Source organism: Sinohyriopsis cumingii, chromosome 3 (assembly GCF_028554795.1).
Source record: "Sinohyriopsis cumingii isolate HCF-2022 chromosome 3, ASM2855479v2, whole genome shotgun sequence".
NCBI lineage: Eukaryota > Metazoa > Mollusca > Bivalvia > Unionida > Unionidae > Sinohyriopsis > Sinohyriopsis cumingii.
This window is the reverse complement of record NC_142963.1, coordinates 30,978,452-30,998,954: the sequence shown is the minus strand read 5'-3', so window position 1 is coordinate 30,998,954 and position 20,503 is coordinate 30,978,452. Positions and strand designations below refer to the sequence as shown.

The window sequence follows — 20,503 nt, the reverse complement described above, 5'->3', positions numbered from 1 at the left end:
AACCTACTACAATAAAAAATTAATTACAATTACTATATAATCCATTACATATTTCTAAATATCTAGCACAATACATAAGATAGACTCACCATACTGAGAGTAAACCTCCTGTATTTCAGAGTCCCAGTCCTCTGATGGAGTGATGACAGCGGAAATCTCCTGAACAGCAGCTGTGTCACTACTGCTACTAGCCTCAGACCCTCTTTTGGATCCCATATCTACAGAAGTCTCTGTTAAGGACTCAGACATAAATCCTGTAAGAAAATTGTAGATTTAAATTTGAGTTTACTATAAATAAAAACATTACACTGGCACGACTATAAGGTCTGTAAAAAAAAAAGTGCACTTCAACTTAAAATTAAATCAACTAAATTGGTTTTGGGGTGTTTTATAGCACAGCAACACTATGAAGGTGATTTCATACTGAGAAAAGTATGCTAGAGTGGTACAAATTTGTCTCATTCCTTCGCTGCCATAGTTGTTCTGCCAACCTGAGCTCTGCACATGCTTAATTGTGATGTTGTACAGGGATTTTTTGATAAACTCTATAAGCTTTAACAGGTTGATTAATTTTAAGTTAATTAAATTTAATTTAGTCCTCATCTGTGTATGTGTCCCAAAATAAGGCAAGAAATAACTTGGTTTTGCCTTAGAATGATTTGATCATTTTCGTCGTACTTGCATACAATGTTACCTAGGGTGGATAACTGTTATTTTTAGGTAAGCAAGTGAACTAGAATGTATCTCGTGTAGATCGCTTGCATTGAGATACACTAAAAGCACAGTATACATGGGTATCCTACCCTTACCAATACTCACTCTCCTGTAGATTTAAGGCAAGTCTGTTTTCTAACTGACACACTGGTTGTTCGATCTTGTCAAGGAGTGAATGTTCTCCATTTTTGTTCTCCAGCCATAGAGGTAAGTGTTATATTTGTATTTTATTTGATATGTCAAGCATCATATTCAGTTTTTAATGTCGTATTGTGAAACGATGCCTTTACTACTACACAGATCTGAAACGTTGTGAACTTTTGAATTGTTACAAATTACTATTAGGGGTTTAATTTAGAAGCATGTATCTATTTTAGTAGCATGTATCTATAGGTTTTAATTCCGTACCTGTTATTATGACCAGTCTGGTTTTATTGTAGCCATCTGTACCTGTCTGCATGTATGTCTATATGTATGTCTGTGTGCATAGTGGACCCATGAAGGGTGGGCATGGCCAATACAAGTGTGCCAACCCAATTTAGGAGAACTGTGTGCTGTTGGTGCTTATGTGTGTGCGGGTATATCAGGCTGTCTGTCATGCCATCTGTGTCTATATGGATATAGAAGATGATGCAACCATCAAGAACATATGAAGACAAAACCACTAATATGTAAACTTGTGCACATGGTGGATCCATGAAGGGTGTGTGCAGCTGATACAAGTGTGGGCCAACCCAAGAATTTGGGAGAACTGTGTGGTTTGTCAGCGGACATATTTGTGAGCTTTTACAAATACTTATGAATCATATGGCTGTACAAATGACTGAGTCATATGTTTTGTCTCAATTGATTGTTCGGGGCCCCAAGTGGCTGAGTGGTTTAAAGCGCTCACCGTTACAGATCACTGCCATCTCACCTCTGTCTGCATGAGTTCGAGTCTCAGGCTCGGCTAACGTGGGTACGTGAGAAAGCCTGCCAGTAGCTTCTCGTGGGTCGGTGGTTCTTCCCGGGGTTTTCCAGGGTTCTTCCTCCATCAATTATACTGGCTGCCATGTATAGCCTATCTTGTGCTGAAAAATGGCGTTAAACCATACAACAACAACAACAATTGATTGTTGTTTCAATCAAGTACAATTGGGTCATTTTGACTGCATAATATTATTTGAATCTTATTTATATTCCATGAGATTATTTGAATCTCATTTTCATTCCATGAGATTATTTGAATCTCACTTTCATTGCATAACATTACATGAAATTATTTGAATCTCACTTTCATCACAGGAGATTATTTGAATCTCATTTTCATTCCATGAGATTATTTGAATCTCACTTCCATTATATGAGATTATAGGATTCTTATCATCATACATTTGAATATATGAACCATGTTTTGTTTTCCTATTTGTGAATGTTTGGGTAGAGTAACTGAAGGAGATGTATGTTTAGAGCATGAAAGAATCACTGTATTTGTAGTGTGTATATATTTTTATTAATTCATATCATAAACTTCCATCTTTCATCACATTGTGTTGTGTTGTCATTTGATCCAAGCATCCATTCAGGTCTATCCTGATTCAGTATGAATATTGTTCTGTGCCGAGAACTCACTTTTACAGTCTTGTGTCAGAAAGGGCCTATGCATAACTAGCTTGAACAAGTTATAAAACTGTTCTTTGTGGATGTGATGTACAATTTTCTACACCTCATATGTATTGTCTCTTGGATATCTGTTTCACTAACACGAACTCAGCCAAAATTTCACTTTCTTGAATCAGTGTGTTGCTGCCTATTATGCTAGATCTTTTCTGTTCCCTAATGCTGTATTAGGGTTTTAAGCCTATCAATGCCATAGTCTACTTGTTCAGACATAGGTATTTTAATTGAATAAATACGCTAACCTTTTAATTTCTTCTCCAATTCTTATTTATTCAATTTATCTTAACCTTTTGTTAAATTGTACAAAAAATCCCTCAGTGCCAGTTTTTGAGAAAAGAAATGAAAATTGCATTCTACTTTTAAACTGCCTGTATTTTAATTTAGGATTGGTATTCTTCATTCAATTTTGAAATATCACTGTTTAACGGGTTGACTAGCATGCTGTCTGCTTGTCCATCCAGCATATACATTGGACTCATATTCAACATCAATTTCAGGCTCAAATCACACACTGGTATTTCCAGTACAACTTTCCCAATAAATTGAAATACTTCAAAACCATTATCATAGCTATAATCAATCAGTATTTGAAATCATCATCTGAAGAAAATATATTTTGGGCTTCAGCCATTTTGGGTTTTCTAGGTGACCCCTATTTTAAACATGCATTTGTAAAACTTCCTCTCCCAGTCTGTCACAACATATATAGCTGGTTGCTTTTTAGATGATCCCTCATAACTTCCAAATACCCAAGGCTTTTACTTTTTTAAATTTTGGAAAAAGAATTTTTAACAAGGTTTTTCTATTTCTGTTGTTTTAATAATTTCCAATTTTTCCAGAGATAAGGGTTTATGTGTTTGTACTCCCGTCCCTTCATCAATTCACAGGCCAGAAAATACGGTCATTTCTGTTGGTATATTAGAGTTTAGTGTTTTGCCAAGGGACACAATACTGTAATTATTTAGTGATATATTAGAAGCTAGTCTTATAATTATATTAAAAATTATTACCAGTTTAGAGTGTTACTTGTTATATTTTCTACTTTTCTCCATTATAAATTAAAAATCATTCCTTTTAATCCTAACTTTTATTATTTTAAATTTATTTTCATACTTTGTTTTATTACCTGTTCTATTTAAATTTATGCATCTTGTATTAAAAAATCAATTTTTTTTATATTAGCTTTACATTTTTTCTGTAAAAGCAAGGTCTCTGCATAACTATAAACTTGTCATTTTGAATTTTCCTCATGATAGGTTACTTTTCTTACTCTCTAAAACAAACAGGCAACTGCTGTACTATAACGCTTTCAATATGAAATTACTACAACTGGATCTTGTGACAATCTGCAAGTACTATAAATAATAACTTAATATACTTTTAAAATCTAACTAAAATAAAGCCTCTAAAGCGTTCATAAGCTTAGCTAATCAGATGAAAACCACTTCATCAATATGCAAGGATGCCACTCATTGTCAAGATCATCAAGTTGACATACTTAAACATGATCAAAATCTTATCAGAAATCTGGGCTTACACACTAAGTTTGACTGAAATCGAAATCAGAAAGGAAACCTCTAGAATGTTCACAAACAAGCATTGATAGATAGGACATATGGACAACAGACAGAAACAGAGAAATTGCATAAGGTCATTTCAAGTTCAAAACTGAATGCTGACACTTATGCCAACAGCAAGGCGATACCTAAGTCTTGCCCATTCAAGACTTTAACATGCAAATCTTTAGCTCCATCCAAGGTGACCATAAGAAAACTGGGGTGTGAATAATGAAATGGGTTCTACTTTCACATTCAGTGCTGTAATGCTATCACAGATACATCATTAAAGAGATTAAAGAGAGAGGGAGAGAGAGAGAGAGAGTGCATGTGTGTGTGTGTGTGTGTGTGTGCGTGTGTGTGTAAGTCAAAGCAGGCTATCTTCATGTTATGACTCTGATCATCTACAAGCCAATATATGACATTCACTGAACACTCACTCCTTTTCACTATAACTGGTGGTACAAATTCATCATCATCCTCATCTATATCACTATTATTATCATAATCCTCCTCCTTGTCATCCTCCTCTTCTGAAAGACCATCTTCATAGAAAGATGAGGATGGATTGTGATTGTTTTGGGTATAGTGTCTCCTGGTCTTGGAGGTATTTGAATGGGATTTCCATAAAGACAGATTGCTTCTAACTGCTCTCCACAACACATCTTCACTGAAATTTACTTCTGGTTCTGGGGGTTCATAATTAGCCTCCTCTGATGCTTCAATCTAAAGAAAGAAAGTTACAATGAAAGTTTATCTCTTTAATCATAAAGCTTTTTTATGAAATACTTGTTCAAGTACAAAAACTTCTTTCAAGGCTTGCCTGGAAATTATTAACTAAATAATCACATGGTCAATTCAACTGTTACAGTTAACTTTTGCTTTTTTGTGGGGCAAAATTATAGCAGCCAAAATAAACCATGGTGCTAGAAAACTATAAAAGAATTACTGAATGGTCTACTTGTTTAGAATTCAGATTTCATATTAGGTACAGTGGAGTTGGTCAGGGAACCAGTCTGTTTTTTTAACAGTGTTATGTATATTTAATTTATATTATGTGCTTGACCTCTGTCTGTGATTGAGGGTCGAGGTTTGGCCCACATGACTATTGTCATGTTTTGCTTTCCTGACTTTTGTCATGATTATAAATGGTAAACAAGATGTTTACTTAAATTTAAGCTCAAAGCCTAAACTTATTTACAAATTTGATGGAATTTTCCATTTGAAATTACCTGCATCCTGGGCATTCTATTGTCTTAGGTCCAGAGAAATTAGTATACATAAGTTTTGTAAACAAAGTCTTCGTTCATATTTTTAATATCAGTCTTTGGGAATGAATGATCAGAGTTTATAGTTGTGTTTAGTTATGGTTTGAGAGGAATCATTTTTGTTTTAATTATTCATAGAAATTACAAAGTGCTCACTAAATTTTTGGATTAAAACTACTTTGGGATTAATGTAAACTCATTCAAAGGCATTCAGGATCACATCACTGTGGTTCATCAGGACATTCAAAACTACTGGAATTCATTTGGAACATAATATACCTTTAGACTTATGATAGAACATTTAGGATTATTTGCGATTTAATTCAAAATACTGCAAGTATATTTTGAATTTCACTTTGTACTATAGGAAAACAAAGTATATGTTAAATTTTACTAAACTTCGTGGTTTCACTTTCTTTCTGTTACATAATTTAAGACCTAGACTCATAATGACACTTCAGATGCTTTAAATAGCCCATATTTTTCATGCAAAAAGGTGAGAGAAAAAAAATTATATGGAAGGCATTAATTATGTTTGCAGGACATCATGTTATGCTGATCTGAGTATGTCTCATGGTGTGAGAGACGACAGCCATTGCCACTTGAAATAAAAGAAATATTTTTTTTAAAAATTAAAAAAAAGATTATGTCAAGGTGAGAGATCTAGCACCACACCGGTGGCCTAGTGGTTTGAGTGTCTACCTTGGAAGCAGGAGGTTGTGGGTTCGAACCCTGGCCAAGATATAACAAAGACTTACAAAAATGGTACTAACAGCTGCCTCGCTAGACGCTAAGCATTAAGAGGTTAGTGTTAGGACTGGTCGGCCTGGTGTCAGGATAATGTGAATGGGTGGGACATCATGCTACATGTCTGCAGCATGATGCTCCAGTGCTAGACATCAGCATAAACTGCCACACTGCAGACATCATAGTGATATGACTGAAAAATTGTTAAAGCTACGTTAAAAATCCTAATCACACAGAGATCTAGCAAGAATCCTTTGAACTCCAGTGTTTGAAAATGTATTGGAGGTAAATAAGGTCTCAAATCATACTTCTAAATGCACTTTTCAATATAGGCAACTGCAATATATAAAGGTTTCATCACCCCTTACTGAAAATTAGTATAGCTTACAGAAAATTTAAGCTGCCTTACTTAGTTCTTCCTAGGGTTGGCAGGTCTGCAGATGAATGGATACATGCATAGAAAAAGTGAATTTTATGTACTGTAATTACATGTCATGCAAATATTCTCATAATGACAATAATATGTATTAAGTTTCACAGCTGTGAAAACTGTAAGAGCAGCTGCAGTTACATAATTCTGTCACATACTGCAACTGGCTGTAAGTCAAAATGGGCAATAAATCTGACACAAACAGCAGGAGAATAAAGATTTGTTCGCACGTGTATCATACTATACAAGATGGCTGCCATGTATATATGGTCTTAACACAGCTCTACTCAATTCAATGAACTTGGTGTAAAAACTGGTGTTAAATATGCTAATACCTATTGCCATAATTTATACTGTGGATTTATGACAATATTAAGTTAGTGTAAGTCAAATTTAATGTGCACGTTTTCATTTATTCAAGTGAATTTGGAAACCTGTTCAAAACAAAGGATTTTTGGTTATCCAAGATGGCTACTGAAGTGGATATACTTGAAATTGAACTACATCTACCATATCTGAACTTCAGTTGATACCAACTGAAACACATTATGCAAGTTTCATTCAAAAGTTTATGAATATGTGCAAGTCATATATAAGGATTTCATATACTAATGCTATCACTGTTAAGAACAAGCTGAAAATATCAAAATCATGGAAACATATTTAAATACCAGCCTTGTAGGTTCCTTACTCAAAAGACAAAGGTCAACCTTTTCTGCATCATTCTCTGGCTTTAGTATGTCAGATATACCTGAAGATCAGAGCCACACAGATAATCCCATGCAGGAAAGTCATGTTCAGAGTGAAAATGAAAACAATGGTGCAGATGATGATTTAGAGTTATCCAATATGGCTAACATTTATCCAGAATTCCTGAGGGTCAAACATAATAAATACAGTATTACTGTGCATATATATCCACAAAAGTTTGAGTTTGTGAAACAGATATTCGATTCAGAACCTTGCATGACTTCAAGCAGTTCAAGTGTACAAAATGGTATTATCTACAGAACACAAGAGAAAAACACTGTGACAGCTACATTGTATAAAACAACGTGTCTTGCATATACAGGGGCTGAACAATATTATCTGTAAATGTAGACAGGATGAGAATACCCATGCTAAAGGCAGTTCTATGCTGACATCTATACCAGTAACTAGATGTAGTACCAAACATGAAACAGCTCCTAAAGTCTTTGATCTAAATGACTCAGGCAATAAAATTAATACCCCTCCTGAGTGTCAAGCAATTACACACTCCATAAATCATGACCACAGCAGTGATGGCAAAACTGTAATGATTTCTTCACGTGTGTACATCAAAAAACAATTTGGAACTTGGAGGCCCAAATTGAAGAATTAAAACTACAGTTACATGCTATTAAGTCAGCACAGGGAAAGGTTAATGAGCAAGTAACCTCATGTGAAACAGCAATTCAGACAGACTCCCAAATATCAACAGTATCAGATGCTCAGACACAGACAATCCCAGTACCAGCCAAAAAAAAATGTAAAATGACCATGCAAATAAAAACTGATACCCAAAGTAATCCTGCATTGCAAACAACAGTACCCACTCTCAGTCATGTGCCTCAGCTCAGACAAGTATGTTGCCTTAAAACAAGTGCATTTCCCAGTGCTCAGACAAATGTGTCAGAATCAACTCACACAACTTAAACACCAATTTCAGCACCCCATCCTCCAAGATATGGGTCTGAAATACAATCCAGAGTCCAACACATGACATCACAAGCCAGAAAAGATAGGACTCTAATAATTGGTTCTTCAATATTGAAAAGTATAATACCAAGGAGACTTTTTAAAACAGATGTACAGACTCTAAGAGGTGCAAAAGTCAACAACATCACGGACATAATAATGAACAGTGACATAACCAAATACAACCAAATTATTATTTTGATAGGTAGAAATGATGCCTGTGAGGGAAGGTCATTAAATCAAATCAGAACAGATTTTGAAAGTTTACTGTATGCTGCTAGGTATTGCAGCCCAAATACACGTAAAATAATGGTATCAGGACTACCTCCTTGTGTGGACACCAAGGCGAAAGAAATCAATGATCTGATAATTGACCTATGTGAAGACTTCAACCTACAGTACATTCCACAATACACGTCTTTCTTTCTTCAGAACCAGGATATCAACCTTAGTCTCTACCATGAGACAAATTTACCAATTGGCTTACTACTGAAATCCTAGATGCTATGAAAACACGAGACCAATTCAAAGCTATGGGAAACCAAGCACAATATAAAGTAAAGAGAAATAAAATAACAAGTATGATTAAAAAGCTAAAAAAAACTTATTGTCAATCATTGCTTGAAAACATAAAGAGCAACTCAAACTCCATTTGGAAAGTCTTCAATGAACTCACTGGAGGAACGCACAAAAAACATAAAAGTAAAATTCACTCACTTCTGGTAAATGACACCATATTCATTGATGACACTGACATTGCAAATGTTTTCAATGACTTTTTCACCAGCATTACCACAAAGTTAAAATAACCAGTGATAGAAAACAACTTTAATGAACTAAAGAAGTTCTGCAGCAGCAAAATCTCTAAGGAGGTATGTTTCTCTATCCCACCAGTATCAAAAAACTTTGTTAAAACATGTCTCAGTGAACTTGATACCAAGAAAGCTACAGGACTTGATCAGATTGGTCCACAACTCATTAAATCTTCTGTTTCTGCTATTGTAGATAGCATACCATTCATAATTAAAGTATTGCAACTTCATCTGTCCCCAAAATATGGAAAACTGCAAAAGTAACTCCTATTCACAAACCTGGTTCTAAGGATGATGCTATTAACTACTGACCAATCTCACTACTACCAAACATGTCAAAAGTAATTGAAAAACATGTCCATGACTCATTCATGTCAGATTTAACCAAACACTTGCTGTTACACCCTAATCAATCAGGCTTTAGAGTGAAACATTCCTGTGAGACTGCCTTGATCTCCCTAACTGATAAATGGCTTCAAGCACTTGACCAAGGTAGAATAATAGGATCTGTATTTGTAGATTTCAGGAAAGCTTTTGACATGGTGGATCATGAAATCCTTTTGAAGAAACTGAAAATCTACCAGTGTGATGAAAGAACAATTAGATGGTTTACTTCTTACTTAAGTGAGAGAACACAACATGTTTACATAAATAATGTTCTGTCTGAACCTGAAACAATTAGATATGGAGTACCACAAGGCTCAATTCTAAGTCCATTACTATTCATTTTATTTATTAATGACCTACTACTTTAACTAAGTGACTCAATATCATCAACAGATCTCTATGCAGATGACACAACACTGTCAGACATCCAAAACACAAAGCATGAACTCAAAATTTCTTTACAGAATGCCATAAACAATCTGGAAAACTGGTGCACATGCAATGGCATGGTGGTAAATACTGGTAAAACTAAAATATTACTTATCTCAACACAGCAAAGGACAAATCTTGATAGTGATGAACTACGTCTGACATGGAAGGATAAAAATCTGCAAATGGTCTGTCATGATAGACTACTTGGTGTTCTGGTAGAAAATAACCTATCATGGACTGAACATATCAAACATATCAGTAAAAAGAGTCAATTCAAGTTTATGGCTTCTCAGCAGGATAAGACATTTTCTCCCTGAAAGGCACAGAAAACTATTGTATAACAGTTACATACAACCCTATTTAGACTACTGTAACACAGTATGGGGTAACTCAAATGATAAAAACATAGCAAAGCTGGCACATCTTAAAAAAAGAGCATTTGGGCTAATATCAATCCAGAAAGAAAGCAAGGAAAATTTAGCTGGTAGGTTAAAAATATTACCTATTAAAGACCGAATCTGTCTGAGAAAAGCCAAATTAATGTACAGGATATCTCATAACAGTGCTCCTGAATATTTACAATCACTATTCCTATATAGGCTACCTGGTAATACTCCCCACCTGTGATCCATGTCTACCAAACAGTATAAAATTCCCAAACCAAATAAGGAGTTATTTAAAAAAACGTTTCCAATACTCTGGAACTCTGCTCTGGAATAGTATTCCAGTTGAGATTAGAAATGCCCACTCCATTTCCTTCTTCCAAACCCAATATATCCAGTGGCTTCAGAGATGCAGCTAAAATAAATAAATTCCTTTGCATGAGGGCCTCAAGGTACATTACTTCTTAGCTAATTGTGTTACCCTATTTAAATAAGGTCATTATTATTATTATTATTATTATACCATATTATGCGGGGCCCCGAGTGGCCGAGTGGTCTAAAGCGCTCTCCGTTACGGATCACTGCCATCTCACCTCTGTCTGCGTGGGTTCAAGTCTAGGATTCGGCCAATGTGGGTATGTGAGAAAGCTTGCCAGTGGCTTCTCGTGGGTCGGTGGTTCTTCCCGGGGTTTTCTAGGGTTCTTCCTCCACCAATAATACTGGCCGCCATGTATAGCCTATCGTGTGCTGAAAAATGGCGTTAAACCCCACAACAACAACAACAACATACCATATTATGCATGGAGTCTAGCAATAATGCACAAAAAGCTGCAAGGCAAGTTGCAAATACAACAAACTCTCTTATACTACATACATCTCCAGGACAAAAATGACAATAATCGAAGAAAAAAAACTGTGAAAGCAATGTGATTTGTCAAATGTACAGCTTCAGATTATGAAAACGTGCAAAATTTCACAACAATCCAATGAGAATTATAAATCAAGTTGCATCCACAATATTCTGTAATACAGCACATCCAGCTCCAATTAAAAAGAGCACTAACAAAAATTGCAAGGTGCAAAGTGATTAGTCGATATGCACATCTTCAGTTGATGACTATAATAGGTACCAAGTTGCAGAAATTACATCAAGACCTCCAAGATTAGATTTGATCATATCATTCTGCCATACACTGCATTCAGCTGCTGAACAAAAAGGGGCTAAAACCTAACAAAACTTTAGGCATAATGTGATTTGTCAATATGCACATCTTTGGATGAATATCACAAAATGTACCAATTTTCATGGCAATTCATCAAAATCTGTGGGACTATCTGCATTCATAAGACTGTGTAAAGGCCACAAGGACAGACTAAATGAAATACAGGTTGAAGAACACAAGGAATCGAATAAATCAGGTCCAATAAATTTCATTTCCAGACTTGGACCCATTTCCATTGGAACCCAAGTCTACCACTAAAGTAGAGAAAAGGGGAGCATTTTGTTTATGAAACTATGCCCTGACCTCCCCTGCATCCAATCCATATCTCATAATGGAGATAAGTCTATTGTAAATAAAAGTGCTGAACTATTCTGAAAATAGCAGATGGAAAATGACTGGTTCACCATGTATATCTAATGATGATGAGCAAGTTTCACAGCAATCCACTTAAAACTGCAAAAGTAGCTGCATTCACAAATTTCATTATACACTGAAACCAGCCTTAATAAAAAAGGGCAATAACTCTTACAAACATGATGGGAACATGAAGATTTGCCAATATGTGCATCTTCAGATAATGACCATAATGTGTACTTTAATAATTTTCCATAAAAACTTGTAAGTAGAAAAGTTGCATGCACAATAGCCTTTCTTACTCTGCATTCAGCGCTGCATGATACAATGGGCAATAAATCTAAAAAATAAAATCAAGTGAGCAAAGTGCAGGTCAAAAAGTTTTTTTTAAAAAGCAATAACTCTAAAAAATATCTTGCAAGAGCACAGTGATTTCTTGATATGCACATCTTCATATAATGATCACAACACTTCCCAAATTTCATGGTGATCCACAGAAACTTGTGAGACTATTTAAGAAGATTTTGTTATAAACTGCTTTCTGCTGTAAGTAAAAAAGAGCAATAGTTTTGATAAACATTGCGCAAAATCGTGATCTGATGATATGTGCATCTTCGTGTGATAACCATAGTATTTACCAAATTTCATAGTAATCCATCACAAACTGAGGGATTAGATGTGCTAACAAGTCTGTGTCATACACTACATTAAATCTTACAAAACTTGTAAGAGCAAAGTAATTTGTCCATACATGCATCTTCCGACAATAACAATATTTACTACATTGAATGGCAATCCATCAAAAACTGCAGGATTAATTGTGCTAGAGAGATTTTGTCATAAACTTCATTTTTTATACATGCATCTTCAGGTAATGAGCATACTATTTCATGGCAATCCATCAAAACTGCAGGACTAGTTGTGCCAATGATATTGTGCATGATGTACTGGACATGATTATACCTCCATGGCAGCATATCACAAAATTGCTGAAGAGGTATATTGGAGAAGGATAGAGATAAACATATATAAACACCTTACCTACAAAATTGACAAATGTCATCCCAGAGAACGTGTTCTTTGACCATAGCAATAAATGTGCATCTTTGAGACCCAAAGAGCAAAGTTGGATGACAATCCTTAAATGAAACAGTACAGTAACTATTTTAATGCACAAATCTGTCAGACTGCCTTGCCTGTCAGTGCCTTACCTTTAGAGATATCATCCCAAAATTATCGAGGATGGCTTCATATCACAGTTAAATATCCAACCACTTTTTTGAGATATTGATCTAAATATATTTTCTTGAAAATGAAGCAATGTAGCAACAAATGAAATTAATCGAGTTTAATGCTGTTTTTCTGAGCTTATTATGGTATCAACTGTTAGCTGCTGAATTATACAACAAAAAATGCCAGAAAGGTGTTATATAGCTGTACGAGTCAGTAATTGACAGCTTATACCATGATAAACTCGTAAAAAAAAATTAAACTCTTATCATTGCAATTCTTTATAATTTTATTTTTTTGTTAAAGATATTTTGTATCAGATGTAGAGCCTTATTTGAGGATATATATTTCTGTTGAGGGCTTCTGCTATATAGCTGTTTCTCTAACAGGTATTTCTCTATCATTATCATAATAGCTATGTCAACATCAAACAAACAATTCCACCAATTGTAGATGATATAAGCATACATGCCTACTCCTGGCGAGGAAAAAGTGTAATAGTAATCTGAGCAGAAAAAGAGTAAACCACATATAACATAATAAAATTCGATGAGCATATGTACAAAATGATTTATTTACCCCTTCTGGTCTTCTGGTCTTTTAACATCAATTACTGCTTCAAATTTTCATATATAGTACTTTGAGCTTTAAAAAGCAACAGTGTCTCATACTGCATTTCAAAGTACTTTGCACCAGCTGAGATTATGAATGTTTTGCACACCAGTAGAGCATCAAGTGCTGGGTTACAAAGCCTGGATCTGAATTCAGTTTTATTTTTGTTAACAATACTGAACTATCTCTCAGTCAGCATTAGAATGGTAAAGAACCAATATTCCTTTCATAACCTGACAAAGAAGAGGAAATATAGATCTTCCAGTTGGATCTTGTAGCTGGGAAATAAGGTGCCATTGTACATCAACTATATCCGCATAGTACATTGTCAGGTAGAATGCCAACTTAATACTTTAGGGGTTCTTCTTCTAACTTATCAGCAGCCTTTCCTGCAGCAAGGAGCATCAGATGACAGGGACAACCTGATATGTACAATGGAGACATTTTTCAAAATATAGAATGCAACTCCTTTATGAATTCCAGTCATCACTGATGCATTATCAGCTGAAAATCCCACACAGTTCTGCCAACTTATATGTATTCAAAGCATTATCAAGCAAATAAAAAATGTTTTCTCCAGTGGAATCTACTGCTAATTCTGGTAATGAAAGAAGAGTACTCTGACTTTGCCCTTTTCATTGTCAAAATCTTGTACACAGACTGGGACAAACTTTCTGTCATCATAATCAATGCTCCTGTGTGTTGCAATACTAAATGGCCCAATTTTCATGGCTTCTGCAATTTTAAGCGAATTTTCTTCTGCTAAACACCTAACAAAATTAGATGATTTTGTTCTTGAAGATGCATATTTTCTGCAATTTTGGAATCAGAAAACATCCGTTTGAACCAAGGACCAATGTAGTCTTCTACTGCTAGGGGTAGTCCGTGTTCTATTAAGAACTCAGTAAATAACGCCTCTGCATTTATTAGTTCTGCTTTAAAAAAAGAAGTTACAAGTTACCTTAGCATTAGAGTTTATAAAATGAGCTAATTCAAGGTTTCTTTGTTTTACTATCATAACCATATTAAAATCCTTTCCACACAGACTGCAGTGGGCGTGAAGCTGCCCTAGAATGGAAATGTATTGTGTAATTCATGTATTCATCTTTGAAACAGGTTCTGTCTTTTTCTAATCCATCTATGAAATTATTTGAAAAACATTTTTGCCCTAAAACACTCCAGACTGGTTCTGTATTAGATATCAATTAGAAAATAAAATCTGCAAGGTCAAAAGTTTGAAAGTAAAACCAGCATGTTTCTTGGAAATAGGGCAGCTGCTATAAATAGAACATAATACTGTTAGGAAAGTGCATGCAAGGGTGGACAAGTGTACTCTTATGTCGTAGTTATGTAGAAGCCATCATTTTTTGAATATGGTCTGCAAGATTTATGGGATGTTAATAAAAATAAGGAAACAAATTATTAATTTTTTGGGAGGGGACATACCAAAAACGAGTAATCCAAATACGTTTACATGTAAGGTGTAATTTAGTGAAAAAAGCATAATAATTATGCCAAAAGCATAATGGTTGGCATGTATTTATAAGGATCTGAACATTCCATTTCATGGTCTTAGTTATTTTAAATCTAAATTGACATGTCTTCTGAGCAGAAGCACAATACTCAAAGCAAAGAACGTGTTGTTTTGTTGGACATAAAAATGACCCTTGGATTTGATGCTTTTTTAGACAAGTTCAATGTGACTTGGCTGAGTCATTATTGTCAGGACTCATGATTAACCAATTCTTGTTTCTTTAAATCCATATTTTAAGTCCACTAAAACGTTAGGCTACATAATCATCAGAGGCTATTTACAAATGAAATTAAAACTATCAGTAAATGGTTACAGTAATGGAGGTTCAAGAATAAAATGAGGTTAGGGATCAACATTGAAAGTTATGCTGGGGGATGGGTTGGATCTACCTCTGATCCACCCCAGCCCCCACATCGTAACTATCGGAGTTGGCATCCTATACTGTAGGACTTTGGGTCCAATTGTTATAATGTTAGTCTGTGAACCCATTACTCCCAATCCTTATTTCCATTTATCTATAGTTTTAATTTCATCTGAAACCAAGGTCCCTGAGTGGCCGAGTGGTCTAAAGCGCTCACCGTTATGGATCACTGCCATCTCCCCTCTGCCTACATGGGTTTGAGTGTCAGATTTGGCCAATGTGGGCATGTGAGAAAACCTGCCAGTAGCTTCTCGTGGGTCAGTGGTTCTTTCCGGGGTTTTCCCGGGTTCTTCCTCCACCATTTATATTGGCCACCATGTATAGTCTATCTTGTGCTGAAAAATGACGTTAAACCCTACAACAACATCATTTGAAACCAGCTGTAGTGAAAGACTAAGATCTAGCATACATGCAACAATTTTTTCTCTCCAGATTTACATCAAATCTAGTCAAAGAATGATTTATTTATTTTCTGGAAAAGTACGTTATTTGATTCTTTAAAAATCAATTTATTCAATTTTCAGAATACAATATAAACCCACTAACATTTTTAATTTTGATGTTAATGGCATGCAATGCGTATGCCCTCCATGTCAGTGTTTACAATAGTTGCTTTGCATATGACCCTATATAAGTTGGTATAAAGTAGTTCTCCATACAGGTTATACAGAAGTAAATGCAGGTTGGCCTAATCACAAGGTTATGTTCTGACCAATGGAAATCTTTGCTACAATTACCAACTAATGCGCTTGCAATTATAAATAATTTTTATGCGTTGGTGTTGTTTACTTTGTAATATTTACACAATTATAAACAGACATAGGGAATATGCATGAAAACTTTATTTTTGCATTAACTGCCACCTTTGTTATTCTTTGTCAAAAAATGATGTAACATTGTGGTGACTTAATTTACTTACCTGAGAAGGCACCTCTAAAACTGGCAATCCAAATGATTATTTTCTAATAAATTGCCACAACAATATATGAAAAGTTCTAATTGATACAGTGGTAATGTGATTTCTGATTTATGCCAGTTCTATTTACCTGAATGATATCATTTTCCATATCAGTTAAATCTTGCCTGGGTCGACCTCTCCAGTTGTCCTTCAAATTTGGATCTCTTGGTGGATACTTGGACTTGGTAATAATCTGGGGTACTTCATTCCAGGGTATCTTGAAACAATTCTAAGTATGGAACACAAAATAATATTTAAAATGAATTTTAGATTCAAGAAAAAATGACAACAGCAAAATAAAATAATGACAATGCTACTAGTATTTAAAAAATATCTCAATTTATCAACCATGATTATCTGAAATTGACATGTAAAATACAGTAATTAAACAATTAAAGTTTGCTAAAGACAAAATAATCACTTTAAAACACCACCGATAGTCCTAAGATTTCATTTTACATGACATAAATCTTTAGGAAGTGACAAGATTTTAAATTGAGTATTAACTTAATTTGCAGGCTATTCCTGAATGTCATGTATATAATGGATGGATGGTACCACTCATCAAATAATAATTGGTCTTGTCAACATAAAACGTTTAGAACTGTTTGATCTCTCCCCAAAACACCTCAAATTAAGTCTCATTCCTCCATCTCCAACTGAATTCTGGAACAGTATTTTTCATTATAAATGGGACTGGAATTTTGCCTCAATTTGGGTACAGGTTCCTTTTTGCTGACTTTCCTCTTACAATGAATCAAGGAAATAATGTTCCACATAGTGACTACTATGGCATATAAACATTGATTGTAAAATAGCAGTGACTAATGGGGAATATAACACTGATTGTAAAATTGCAGTGACTCCTGGGGCATATAACACTGATTGTAAAATTGCAGTGACTACTAAGGCATATAACTTTGATTGTAAAATAACAGTGACTACTGGGGCATATAACTTTGATAGTAAAATAGCAGTGACTACTGGGGCATACATATAACATTGATTATTAAATAGCAGTGACTGCTAGGACATAAACATTGATTGTAAAATAGCAGTGACTACTGGGGCATATAAGATTGATTGTTAAATAGCAGTGACTACTAGTGCATACAAACATTGATTGTAAAACAGCAGTAACTACTTGGGCATATAAACATTGATTGTAAAATAGCAGTGACTGCTAGGGCATACAACATCAATTGTAAAATAGCAGTGACTGTTAAGGCATACAAACACGGATTGTAAAATAGCAGTGACTGCTAGGGCAAACAAACACTGACTGTAAAATAGCAATGACTGCTAGAACATACAAACATTGATTGTAAAATAGCAGTGACTGCTAGGGCATACAAACATCAATTGTAAAATAGCAGTGACTGCTAGGGCATACAAACACGGACTGTAAAATAGCAGTGACTGCTAGGGAAAACAAACAGTGATTGTAAAATAGCAGTGACTGCTAGGGCATACAAACACTGATTGTAAAATAGCAGTGACTGCTAGGGCATATAAACATTGATTGATAAATAGCAGAATGCTTCATTTCTTGATGAAAAGCAGATTAACATTGAGCATGCTTATGAACATAAAAATATAAATTTAAAAAGAGAACAAGAATCTCTTGAAGGGATGGATGCTCTACTGTCCAAAAAGAATTTCCAGAAATCCAAGATAAGACCATTTCTTTTTATTTTAACAGTTGAGTGTTGAAGCCAACTGAACCACAAAAGAACTCTCTTGATGAAAACATGCTAATATGATCACCCATACAGGAAAAACCAATTTTTTCTAGTAAAACAAGTATCTTCATGAATACTTACCCAATCCTAAAACCTTAGAAGAACCAATACTGCCTCGCAAATCCAGCCTTCCCAGTTAAAACGTTTCGCTAAAAGGAGCTGAAAGTTATCTGCCAACCTAGATGGTGGTATGGCATAGTAATCTCCCCTTGATATAGGCAGCAAACACCATGAATATCTAAGTTACTACTGGAGCAGAAAGCACGCTCTCTAAATGGATGTAATTGCGGGGAGGCTGGGAGGGTGTAAGTATATTATGACTGGGCAAGTATTTGTGAAGAAACATATTTTATGAGAAAAAATTAGTTTCTTCTTTGAATACGTTACCAAATAATAATACCTAAGAAGAATATGTAAGAGGTGGATGGAGGTACATCCCCTTATCCCAGAGATGAGAATTCCAGTCCTCTGAGGTACGTGAGACAGTTTCCATGTAGCAGAAGTCATGAAGCCATGTCTTATGATGCTGTTGAATGACCTGGGAAGATGGCCTATTGCCCCACCAGATCAAGATGAGCACTTTGGGATGAAAGATCTCTGAGGGACAAACTGGAGAATGTAGACTCAGATCTCCATCCCATGGCATGAATAAAATTAGAGAACAGTTCTGGTCAAAGGCGATGCTTGTGGCAACTGCTCTAATTTCGTGAGATGAAATGCGTAACAAATTTATCTGAGTTGTAGTTATTTCTCTATATGCTGAGGTTCTTTGCTGTTCTAGTATTGTCCCTGTTTGAGCGGTAAACATAGGTGTGATCTCCCTCAATGCAATGACTCAGTCATTTTAAGATACCATTTCAAGGCTCATACTGGATCCTGTAGGTGACTTTGAGTGGAAATATCCAGAGCAGACCAGGTATCAGTGGTCATGGAGGTTGTTGTAATAGGGTTAAACGTTATTTTTCAGCACAAGATAGGCTATACATGGTGGCCAGTATAAATGGTAAAGTAAGACCCTGGGAAGAACCACCAACCCTCAAGAAGCTATTAGAAAGCTTTCTCATGTACCCATGCTGGCCGAGCCTGAGACTCAAACTCACACAGACAGAGGTGAGATGGCAGTGATCCAGAATGATGAGCGCTTTAGACCACTTGGCCACTAGGGGCCCCCAGTCATCATGGAGTGGTAACCTTTGATTGTGTCTGATGCTACCCTTTTCTCTTCGAAGAGCCAGAGGAGGGAGTTAGGTATTTCAGGTATTTATGTCTGTAGTGGTAGGATGTATTATTGTGTATACCACTGTGTAAAAATTTCAATTTGCCATCATACACTTACAGAGTGGAGGGACTTTTTGCTTGAGTGATTCTTTCCATGACAGGTTGAGAAAATTGCTTATTTCTGAGGACCTGTTTAATATGATCCAGAAGTGTTGGTTCAATAGGACTAGGTTTGGTGTGAAACAACTGCTGTTGTGGTTGTTTGAGCAAATGAGGAAAATTCTCGATTTCTGTGGAATTTCCAGTCAGATTAATGAGGTCATTGAACATGACTTCTTCCGTCTGAGTGGCGCAATGAGGATGAGGCGACAGTTCGATTCTCTTGGTTTGTATCATCTTTGGGATCACAGGTGTTCTCAAGTGCCCAGGCTTTTGGACCTGGGACTGGTGAGAGAGAGGATGGGAGCTTGGTACTCCACCTTGTTGCAATCAGGTCCACCAATGGTCTGACCCATCAGGTGCATATCAGAATAAATATGAGAGATGTTGAGATCATTCTGTCTGTATAAGCTGATTGTTCCGGGACAAAGAATCTGCTATTGCATGTAGACATCCATGAACATGATGGACTTGAACATGGAGTGATTGTTGATGATAACACTTTAGAAAGTCCAACAGATGTATGTGAAGATCTGGGGACATGGTTCCTCCTTGCTGTTTGAGGTAAGTCACCACTCTAGCGCTGTCAGATAGAATGAGGACTCCCTTTCCAGTTAAAAATTCCTATCACCAGTGAGAGGCTTTCAAAATGGCCTGATGGTTGTACTTGCAGAGTCAAATTAGGTCACTTCAAGTCCGCAGATGGTACCTTATGCAAACTGGGAGCAGATGGTCCAGTGAGTAAACTTTTGGCCTACAATGGGATAAAAGAATCATCTGTATCAGGCACATACAAAGGTGACCTTAGGAAGATGAGGTCTGCTGCCACATTGAGCAAGCACAGGTGAAAGAATTCCCATGCAGAGAGATTCCCTTGAGAGTAACGAAGCCACCATGGTCTGATTTTAATGCCAGTTCTGATGAAGACATACTCTGTCTACCTGT

The 20,503-nt window shown here is 35.7% G+C and overlaps 1 protein-coding gene across 1 annotated transcript in view; it reads right to left on the bottom strand.

The window, feature by feature from the left end:
- Positions 1 to 20,503, bottom strand: part of LOC149802625 (uncharacterized) — a 50,714-nt gene that overhangs the window by 3,985 nt on the left and 26,226 nt on the right. The window contains exons 5-7 of the mRNA XM_089951946.1: positions 16,528 to 16,668; positions 4,370 to 4,655; positions 90 to 254 (exon numbers count right to left, since the gene is read on the bottom strand). Of these exons, the coding sequence (XP_089808072.1) occupies positions 90 to 254; positions 4,370 to 4,655; positions 16,528 to 16,668 (592 nt within the window). The remainder of the gene's footprint in view (positions 1 to 89; positions 255 to 4,369; positions 4,656 to 16,527; positions 16,669 to 20,503) is intronic.